Here is a 12,146-nt window from a genome sequence, read left to right as displayed (position 1 = left end):
TTGTATGCCAATGTCCATAAAAATGACCGCTATTAACCGAACAATTCGTAATAATACAGTAAAGACGCATTTACGATAATAAACTGTGTTTAAATGATAATAATAATATGTACTAAAATGCGGAATTAAATCGTGGTAGGTACAGAAACAGAAATTAGGTCAAATCCCAAAAGTGCTATATATGCGCAGTTAAAAGCGATTCATTAAGAAACTTTATGCCTAGTTTATTTCAATTATAATGGAGTAATCAAGTATTTGCTGCATTTGTATTTATAGAAAAAAAGCATTAAGCGTGTATAAAACAATCGTTAAAACTTCAGTGATTAACAGAAAAATAATTATCGCATATTATCGGGACTACGGATACCATATTTATTTTTTACTGGTATATAGAGATACATAAATATGACATACACAAGAACTATCTGATGGGATTAACTAAATTAGCGAAGTAACATACAAAAAAAAAATATAATACAATTTCTTCCATCGTTGAAGGCGTTTAAAAATGATTCATTAACAAAACTAACATGCATTGTAATGCACGATAATTAAAATGTTGGACATTAAACATATGTTATATCCAAAACAAGTAACCATATTCTCCTTACCAAAATTCAATAAGGCATAAATTATATTTCAGTATTGCACTGAACTTGTAGGTATGTGTCCAACAGGATACTAAAATATTGTTTTATTTATTATCTGACAACTTCATCTGCATCACACTTACTTGACATTTATCATTATACTTCGCCTAATTTACATATCTTTTAAATATATAGCCTATATTTTATTCTGATGTATAAGCTGTATTACTGTAAAGACTGTAAGAAGTTACATCAATGTCCGTTCAGTATTTTTTGCGTGAAAGAGTAACAAACATCCATTTATCCATCCATACTCACAAGCTTTCGTAATTATATTATAAATAAAATTACAAAAGCCATAAAATACACCACATTCATATTACTAACTAGTGGTATCAGCAATATAGTACTCATGTACATATATACCAACCCATATAACTTTATTAACAAAGATTTTGCAGGCCTTACTTTAAAAGTCATTAAATCATGATTATATAGTCTAGACATCTATGATATTTACAGTATTAAAAATTTATTCTTGTCTAGTTTACAAATAAATAAATGTCAATTAATTTTAACGCACTAAATTTAAAATCATTATTAGAGCGACTTGAAAAACGTATGTAATGTTCACCAACTACACAAAATGTCTATACGTGTACCGAATCCTATGTATTATTCAAATCTAATAGTCAAATGTGAATTTATAGAGCAAAGCGTGCGTCATAGCATCATTATTCAGCAGTATTCTTTGACGATATCACTGCATCTATATAATATTTATTAATCCCTTTATTTATGAAAACAGCAAACCTTCATTAAACCTATTTTAACTATTCAACTATTTTCTACTTTAAGTCATATTCTTTTGAGTTACTTTTTAATTGATGACTATTGTACAATAGATCTGATTTGTTACCCAATCTACTCCTGAACCAAACAATACCGCGGAATTCAAAGCAGATTAAAATGCTAAAATCCCTTTTTTTGAAAAAATACACACAATGTATGTAGTAAACATCTAGAACAATACAAATCATCATACCCATGAATACAGATGTCGAGCGAGTATCTGTATCTGTATCGTAATCGAACCTGCGAATTTCGGAAGGCAGTTTGCTAAGCCGTTAGACCAACAACGCAGCCAATTAATGTTTGGTTTAATTGAATAGAAATACAATTGAATTATACAAATGATATGCTAATATTAAACTACATATGTACATTAGAGCGATATAAAAATAAAAATCTAATGGAACTACTTTAATGACTAGCGAATCTTTGAATGGTCATTCATACAAACAAACAAAACACAACACACACACATGTTGTACACAACATTTTCATTCAACATACAGTTGAATGCCGAATTCATTCGAATGAATTATTCATATTTACCATCTATACTGAGCCAATAAGTATTGATGCATTCTAACAATCAACTCTAAACAGTAGAAGTACATACATTCAAATATGTAATTATTTTTGAGCAGAATGAGACTTCAACTTTTAGCCGAGAAACAAGAGGTTTTCAATGCAATTTCTGTCAATGTCACGCGATATCTTCGCCAATTTTGCACAGATTAATTATCTTTATAAATGAGTTTCAACTTCGCATATATTATTAATCTACATCTCAATATAGATTGTTCTATTCTTAAAAACAAAGTCTAGAGGAAACAGCACATTTGTTCACACCATTTATATACAAAATTCTAGTGTCACAATGTTAGTTACTATATTCCTCCGAAACGGCTTGACCGCTTTTTATGAAATTTTATATGCATATCCAGTAGGTCGAAGAATCGCCTACTATCTATTTTTCATACCCCTAAGTGATTAGGGTTATCTACGCCTAAAATTTATTTTTTATTTATTGGAGATTTTTTTTATTTTTTATAATGTGGCATTAAAAAACACATACAACATTACATTTTCGCCGTTCTACTATCAACCCCTATTTAGCGATTTTAATTTATACGGCAAAACAACGTTGGCAGGGTCAGCTAGTAGTTATATTGTAGTAAAAAACAACAAAAAAAAAACAATACTGACGGCTTGTCTTGATGGTGGTGCCTGTGGTGCGAGGGTGGTTGTTCGCTGCGCATGCGGGTCAGCGCCGCGGCCGCCTCGTCGAGCGCGTTCGACACGGATGACGTCAGCCGCCGGAGCACCTCAGGATCTGCCAGGTGTTTGCCTTCGCCGGATAGCTTGCCAATGCCTGTAGAAAATACACATTGGGTCAATTGTGTTAAACATTGAGCAATTAATATAGTCTGGAGTTGGTTTTGTAGACTGTCGAAGGTGAGTGTCAATAATGGGAATTTTTATGGAATGGAACTTCTGTGCTGGCGGTTTCTAGTAGGGCATCAGTGGAAGATGACAAGATAAACCTGAGCTGAGCTATCGTATCAAAGTACCAGATTATACTTTTAATTACTAATAAACACCATTTTCCCCATATAGATTTTTTTTATGGGTGATAACAGAATATGGGGGGGGGGTTGTTAGTAATGTGGATTGTTGATCTTATTGCTAGCATTGTACTATGCCAGGTCGACCTCCACGCGGTTCGCCCTGGAAACCATCGTGACAAATTGACCAACTGACCTGATCTCATACTCATCTTATCATCCTCCACTGGTGCCAGTCTAAACCAGGAGTTAGAGCAGGCGGGCGCATCATTATGTTTTATTTTTTATGGCTGACAATAAAATGGTGCACCCGTCTGCGCTGACGGTTTACGCTGGCGGTAGAGGATAATAAGATACGCACCAGTAGAGGATAATAAGATGAGAATGAGATCAGGTCAATTAACCCATTGGTAAATTCACCAGAAATTTATCCAAAGAAAACCGCGAGGAGGTCAATCTGACATGGTACTAATAACCCCCTTTCCCCCAATAATGGGTATTAGTAACGTACAAAATATACGTATTTTTTTATAGACAATTTAAGGATAGTTCATCCTATATACGCTTACGGTATACGCTTGCGCGGCTGCAGTAGAAGATGATAGGGTGAGCATGAAGACAAGCCAGTTAGTCCATCGTGACGAATCCACCAGAAATTAAATATAATTGTTTCCAATGGAGATCACATGGTGGTCAGTTTATTTTTGCGAATTAAATACGGTGATTTACAAGGGGACCGCGGGACAAAGTTCGACATGGCACAATGATGGCAACGGTGTCTCCGTTCTAGTATTCTTTACTAGAATTAGTATAGTACATTGCTACCAAACGCGACGACCCCTGGGGTTACAGCCGGCCACTGACTACGGTAAAACCTGCAACAGCCTGCTAGGTGTGTAGGTAGATTGCATAATAAATGTCTAAGTAATGTATTGATTTTTCCGTGCTATTTTCACGTTCTATCTATTTGTGATAACTTTATTATTCAAGGCGCGCGTTTTACGTTATTAGTCTTCTGAATAGGAAGTGGTCATTCTTCTATGTAGGTACTCGTACCTTCAAATACCCACTACTAAAAAAGGGAGGGGTTGGAGAAGAAGGGGATTGTTAGTAATGTGGACTAATAACCCCACTGCTAGTAATGTACCTCCACGTAGTTCCCTTGGAAACCATCGTGATAAATTATTGTTGAATTTGTTATGATGGGCTAACTGACCTGACCTCATGCTCATATTATCATCCTCCACTGGTGCCCCGCCAGCGTAAACCGTCAGCGCAGGCGGGTGCACCATTCCATTATCAACCATTAAAAAAAACAACTGACCTTATGCTCATCTATCATCTTTCACCGGTGCCCTGCCATATCACTACTCTATTATCATCCATAAGAACAAAGGGAGGGGTGTGGTAAATTTGTGGTGATAGAATCTATTGCACTGTACCATATCAAGACAACCGCCACGCGGGTTACTCTGCAAATAATCGTGGTTAATCCGTAGTGAATACATCGTAGACGGCTGACCGACCTGACCTGACTTCATGCTCATGACACCATTCTTCACTAGTGACGTGCATTTCCATATTCATTAATTAAAAAAACACACACATGTACTTGTAATGAATAAATTCTAAGAGATCATCAAATTCATAAACCGCTTTACCATTTGCGGTAATGACTATGCCAACTTATGCACATGTAGAATATTATTTATTATAATGTTTGATAGCTATTTTAATGGCGATTGAGAAATAGTATACATGATGCAAGTTAAAACATCAACCACAAATGACTATCATCAAACATACTTAAGATCAAGACTACTCTGTACACATAGGCAGCTATACATTTTCTATCTTATACAAAACGATGTATGTCATAAAAACTAGTTGTTTCCCGCCGTTTTGCATACGTTGTGTTATGCAGTAAAACTACATTAAAATTCTTAAATAATAATAATTTCAAGACAATTCAAACAGCGCCATCTAGACATAAGTTAAGCTAGCTAAAGCCTGTTTTATGGGTACTACATATTTTTTAGATAGATCGCCGAGGTCGTAAATACATATTAAATTTATGTTCGAAATTTAAGCTTTCTAGATTTTGTGGCCTACGTTTAAATTTAGAAATAAGGAATGGGATACCATATTTCATTATAAGTATTAAAAAAAAACTATTATAATTTTTAAATCGTATCATCAAAGCCACTAACGACCTTTTTAAATCACGTTTGTATTCGTGAGTATAATTGTTTGTATCGGTCTAGGTATTTTCTATATATAATATGTATGTATTTACGAGAAAAAAAAATATCTATGTATTTGTATCAGTTATCTGGTACCCATAACACAAGCTTTAGCTAGATTAACTTGGGTCTAGATGGCGCTGTGTGAATTGTCCTAAAAAAAAAAAAAAAAAAAAAAAAAAAAAAAAAAAAAAAAAAAAAAAAAAAAAAAAAAAAAAAAAAAAAAAAAAAAAAATATATATATATAAACTAAACGTAATACTTATCATTACACCTGAGGGTACATCTGATAGAGAAAGTCGTTACATATGAACCGCAGTATTTTCTACAATGTCCGTGACATTATAGAAAATACTGGCGCCCATTGTGGCAAAAATTATAATATTGAAACGTACTTTTAAGAAGAGGCAAAATAAAATGGAAAATGTGCTACATTACTTATATCGAGAATGGCGACACGAAGTCTATGCACGCATTAACTGCTCAATATCTATCATACTCGCAGCATTATGTTACTGCAATTTCACTTTAATTCCATAACGAGCATAATGATGTGGGTATACTGTCATGCTATCGTCCAGTAGGGGCGTTAAAAGGCCTCTTTTCACGAATTATTATATTAGGTCTATATAATCCGCCAATGAAATTGTAGTAGTTCGTTAATATGACACCAAAGCGTGAGCTGACTGTTTTATTCGGATGGGTAATACGGCCTATTGGCCCGCAGGCCGCCCTTCGTAAAATTAATGTTATTTAAAAATAGAATTGAGAATAGACCCCATAGTGGTGAATCAATCAGGGCTTATTCATATTCGGGATGGTTATTTAGTCACCAATAGAGATAATTTATTTATATATATTAAAAATGCTAAAGTAGTTTATTTATCTAAGTATTTTGGGTACAAATGACTACTTAAGGTTATTCATAGTAATCTTATTATTAATATTATAAACGCGAAAGTTTGTAACTATGGATGGATGTTTGTTACTCTTTCACGCAAAAACTACAGAACGGATTTTTATGAAATTTTACAGTAATGTAGCTTATACATCAGAATAACATATAGGCTATAAAATAGAAGCGGGTGAAACCGCGGGCACAGCTACTAAAATATATGTGTAATTTGTTTTTTAATAAATATTAATTTTAATAAAAATCTATTAAAAATTAAAGTACATCAAAAATCCGGACAATGCAATCATGAATTATAATAGTGCATATCTGTGTAGTATTATATATTTCGAGAATATTTTGCCACTTTTTACTGAACATTTATATCTCTTTAATGGCGCGTTTGTCAGTGGGTGGTTCTATTATTATAGTCGTAAAAAGACTTGGTCGTTGTTCGTTATTGTTATCTAATCGTAAGAGATAGATGAAAACTGAACTGAAATAAATTGTAGAGACAAATACTTAAAAGGTGAATTAGACTAAAAAGACAATACAAGAAAAACAGATAAAAATCGCAGGCGCAGTCTAAGCACGAAAATGAGAACAAATTAAATAAAAATAGAGGAATTGGGGAAAAATAGGCAACCGCAGGCTGGGCCTTATTAAAACTTAAAAGATGAAGTTATAACAAAAAAACAAAGAAGGCAAAGAACACACTTGTAATATAATAAGCTCTTAAATATAGAATTAGAGAAGTTTACAGATCTTACTGCCCTTTTACAATTACAGAATATAAGACAGTAAAACCTAATAAAAAAACATATACCTGGATTAAAAAATCAACTATATAGGGTAGGCAAGAAATACTATTACTTAATGCATTTTGTATTTTTTTCTTGCGGCGTTAGTAGCAGTGGGTACGTTTCCGTACTGAATATTTGTGTTTTCACACATGCTATAATGGTAGCAGAATTAAACAAAATAATATAAATAAATTAAGTAATTAAATGGACTTCCACAAAATAACACCTAATTCGATATAATATATAAAAATGACATGTTCACACACATCATTAATGTCAATGAAATTTAGTGTAGTAAATTTAATGTATAGGTACTCTTTATCCATTAAAATTTACAGAATCGATCGATTTAACAATTAAGATCGTGAACAGCGATCGTGACAAAGTTAATGGATACATTACCGGTAATTGCAACGTTTATACCAACTCGGATAAAAGACGGATGGACCATGTGATAGAAGTAATATGTAAAATTTATAACAAGTGAGATACTTAAACATGTTATAAGGGAGGTTATTGATAGAGTAGCAAGGATTAGTGACCCCATTTCTATCAAAGTACAAAGTCATCTCGAACTCCACGCATTCCGCTTTTGAAATCGTCGTGTTAAATTCCCGATTTCATATCGTATAATCTTTTAATGGTATACCGTTAGTGCAAGCGGGAACACAATTCGATCATCATCTAAAAAAAACATATTACATGAACTATTCGGAGATTATATTAAGATTTGTAATACTAGCCAAGTTCAAGTTGAATTTCCAACATAACTTTTACGCACTTTCATCGGCAGAGTTATAGAAATCAATCTAATACGAATTTGCCAAAAGAATCGATATAGCCATCAGAAATGAAAGGCAAAAAAATGCTGTGAAGATATCAAACAACGGCCTCAATAATGATACGAACAAACAGATTATGTGACTCGTACTAAAATGTGATACGCCACGGCAATATTCGAACGACGAATCCATATACGAATGTTGAAAATAATCAAAGGTTTCAAACATTTTGAATTTTTTTCTTTTGACATTGACAATTTTTTTGTTTAGAATATGTTCTATTTGTAAAAAAAAACAGAAAGTAGTAGTGTCTCTTTGTCATTAGACTAAATCAACTATATAATTTTGACCGAGATAGATTTTGTATAAATTCGTTTTCGCGACAACCTCTGCTTCAGCTATTTCAATCACCAAGGAGCTTGCATTGAAAGATGTTTCGGTTGAAGGGTAAGATAATGCAGTAAATAAAAGGTTATGAAGGTACGGTACATTAATCATTATCATCATCCTCCGGAATGGTAGTATGAGTGGTATCATGGGCGTCACATGATATTCCGATGTCTGTATTCGTTCATGTTCATATATATAGGCGATATTTACTACCAGGAAGACAGTCAGCTTGTTTGCGATTCCAGTTACAATACATACAAAGAAACAATTTTCTTTACTTTTAGTAGCGTAATGTCACGACATTTTGTTTTTTCCTTTGATAAAACTATGAAAACCTGTTATTGGCTTTTTTAAATGTACTTCTGATGCTATGTATTGCATTGGTAAGCTGTTGGTTTTCTAAAAAATAAATCAGTGATGTACGAAACAAGAGTTGCCAACCCAACATATGGAACTGGTATTATATTATTGTGAGGCACAGAACTATACTACGCATTTTGTGTTATTAGGAAACAAACAACTAGCATACGGCAACTCATACAATGCATACCCTGAGTTAGATCAGAAAGTTTATTTCCTAAATCGCTAACCTAGTATGGAAGCTAGAATCTCACTTACGCAAAGGTGGCCCACGAAAGTTATTGTACCGATCATTTCAACATAGATATACCTAACTTTATTTAGTATATTATCTATCTATATAAAAACGTTTAGAGTTTAGCACACAATTTAATGGTTACGATTGCATGGTACAAAGGTTACATTACATTACGTCACGAAGAACATCAGGATGGCAACGGGCAGTCATGTGATCGTGTAACCAGATGCAACAAACAATCCGTACATACACGCACAATAAAATAATTGACTAGTGTTCGTACATGCAAAGTACATACAAATATCGACAAGGCCCTGCAGGCACTGCGGGGGGCAAGTTAGTTTTTGTTATTGCCCTGCGGGGTGAGTGGAGGAGAAGCATTTTTAAAGTTGTATTATTTTTTGCTGTTGTGTGTTACAGACATTTTCTACTCTTGGTACATAATCCGACACTGGTGAAAGTATTGGAAGGATTTCGATTTTTGGTTATCGGAAAACAAAGCATACAACTTATGTTACTCATTGTTTATGTAATATTCTACAGGTGAAATATCTTAAATTCAGGATTCTAGTGTTTAGAAGATGGAGAGCATCCAGCGTGAAATAGCGTTTATAAAATATTTTTTTATCGTAATGCGCTATCCTAATAAGAGCAAATACTTGTATAGAGTATCTATTATTAGTATATCGCGCATAGCTTTACTAGCGTGTATTCGTGTAAAAGGAAACCCTACGTCACCTACGTGTAAATTGAGGATATTATATGTTAGTGTATCGAATTTCACACAAATGCAACCAGTAGTTTTCACATGAAAGAGTATCAAATATCCATCAGTTCATCCTCATAAACTTGACAATATACATTAATAGGAGTTTAATAAGTGTAGTAGAATAAAATAATAATTGTACTAAATCACATGTTATTTTTATTACAAAAATAAAAACTTGTGCATATTTAGTGTATCATACATACAGCTGTTAGAGGAGTTCAAGGCTAAATTTACGTATACTAAGACGCACATACCAACAGTGTTCAATATTAAATGCTTGTTAAATTATTCTATCAGTATTGTGATATTTACTGTACCATATTACTTATAGAATAGTTCCAAATTTTCTAAAAGGAAAACCTCTAGAAAAGAGATATAAGAATCTATTCAAACGAACGAATTTACGGGTTCACAATTTCGTCACAAACATCAAGAAAATTAAGTACTTGAATTAATGCAGAAATATTTTTATAGTATATTCTATCTTATTTCCTTTGTAAAATTAAATATTATTTATCCCACTAATATTATAAATGTGAAAGCTTGTAAATATGTATGAATATTTCTTATCAATGATACCTAAATGGCTAAAAGGATTAAAATAAATTTCGTAGAGATAAACCATAGCTACAAAGAAAACCTTTTAAAGTAATATGCTGGTAAAGTCGCGGGAAATCTGATAATATACAGGCAAATTGATAAATAGGTAATGTTTTCTTAGTTGCATATTGAAAATACATATGAAATCTATTTGTACATAAGCAGAAAAACGACTGAACTTTTATTATTGCATTTAACGCATGGTAACACGTTTTTGTTTTTCTAAAACGAATCTTATGGTGTTTATTGTTAGGTTTAGTTTCCGATACTGAGCAACAAAACTAAATACACTTTGGACAGCATACATAATTATAACGGCACCGCTGTACAATGATATGAGCTACGTCACAAATATTGTCACTTTAAAAATGCAATTGTTTACTTTGAACAAATTTATTTTGTCACAGAGCGTATAAACATATGCACATATATTTAAAGTACATCAATAAATCACTGACACAATTCATATGGATTAGTTCGCTGGTGTTTTTCCAGTCACTCCACTATACTATAGTCTAGTTATGGACAAGAGATATCCCTGAAATAGGGCACGGTGTCAGGCTACATTTAGTTGGGCGAATGTCACAATCGTGCCTCGTTTCGTCGAGTGAATGAATTAATCTGTACCGTGAGAACGTCCGAGCGGCGCGTCAAGGAAAGCGTGAATGTCGGAGTACGAAGAGATAACATCCGGTCAAGTGTGAGAGGAGGCTTTACCGGGAACGTACCCTTTGGAATGTCGTTTATTTATTTAGAAGCACGGTGGCCAAGTGCTTTAATTTAGTTTCTTTAGATACATTTGTGACAAATTGTTATTTGAACGTCAGGTGTGGATGCACTTTATTTGGTATGGACATTTTAAGTTTTTTTTTATGGTTTATAATGAAAAGGTGCACCCGCCTATGCCAATGGTTTACACTGGTGGAGCACCAGTGGAAGATGATAAAATGAGGATGAATCAGGTCCGTTAGTTACAATGATAAATTCACCAGGAATTTACCACGATGGTTTCCAGCTCTACCGCTCCTGATGTAACCAATTTAGTTAGGTGAACAATTTAGATACTTAAGAATTATTATAAAAATATAGTTGAGGTCTAGTGATTTGCTATCTCGACTTGCATGTTTTCATGTAATTAGAATAGAAAACAAGTTTATATGATGATAGACTAGTAGTGATAACCGTCTCCTATTTTATATGAACAGCACATCATAACGTTTTCAAGAGACGTGTTAACGATCATACGCTCAAATTGAGGACTACTAAGATAGCATGCCTCCATTTTCAGTAATTTCATACTTATAACCCCACCCTCACCCTTTAGCTTACAAGGCAAACTGCTTGGCGCCTAAAATAGGTTGGATTGAAATATCCAGACGACTTTTTACAGTCTACCTCTGTGAGGTCTACTAAACTGTGTCAATTTATATTTCTGTCTCAATTTCTGGATGACGATAAACTTCGTTTCGAGTAAGAATTTAATCATAAGGGCCACGGTGTGAAAAGAGATAGATATACATTTACGCTTATGAACTTTTCCATGAATTCTTAATGGGCTTAATGCCGATCCCTAGTAAGCTCGAAAGCTTTAAGCCGAATGCTTCATTATCGGTCAATAACAAAAACTATTTTTATATTTCAAATAATGGCTGACCAAATGATATTATGTACTTGCATTTATTTATTAACGTATTAACTATATATAGCACGTTAATTATTAACAATATTTTTTATAAATCAACTGTAAGGATAAAACTTAATATGGCAGTATGTTTTTTAGTCAATGCATTACATACATAGTACATTAAGCTTGTGAAATATGTACAGAAATAAATGACATATATATATATATATAGAAGACTACAATTTGAAATTGCAAAACTTATTAACGTTCGTAAAGAAATCAAGGCAATGTGATGTAGACTATCGACCTAACGGACCTAACCTCGACCTGTATTAGGTCCTATGATTATAATTTACCTTCAAAAGAAAGGATAAAATATTTAAACGTGTGTATGTATAAAATTTTAAGAATATGCAATCAATGAATACTGAATCTCAAAGC

General features: G+C 33.2%; 1 protein-coding gene across 1 annotated transcript in view; it reads right to left on the bottom strand.

Annotated features, from left to right (window-relative positions):
• The window catches only part of LOC131851984 (ankyrin repeat domain-containing protein 17), a 59,991-nt gene that overhangs the window by 39,529 nt on the left and 8,316 nt on the right, over positions 1-12,146 (bottom strand). The window contains 1 exon segment of the mRNA XM_059202544.1: positions 2,646-2,811. Within this exon segment, the coding sequence (XP_059058527.1) occupies positions 2,646-2,811 (166 nt within the window).

The sequence above is a fragment of the Achroia grisella genome, unplaced genomic scaffold, assembly GCF_030625045.1.
Source record: "Achroia grisella isolate CSIRO2021 unplaced genomic scaffold, CSIRO_AGI_Agris_v1 utg821, whole genome shotgun sequence".
Taxonomy (NCBI): domain Eukaryota; kingdom Metazoa; phylum Arthropoda; class Insecta; order Lepidoptera; family Pyralidae; genus Achroia; species Achroia grisella.
Note: the sequence above shows the minus strand (reverse complement) of the source record. Positions and strands in the feature narration are given on the sequence as shown.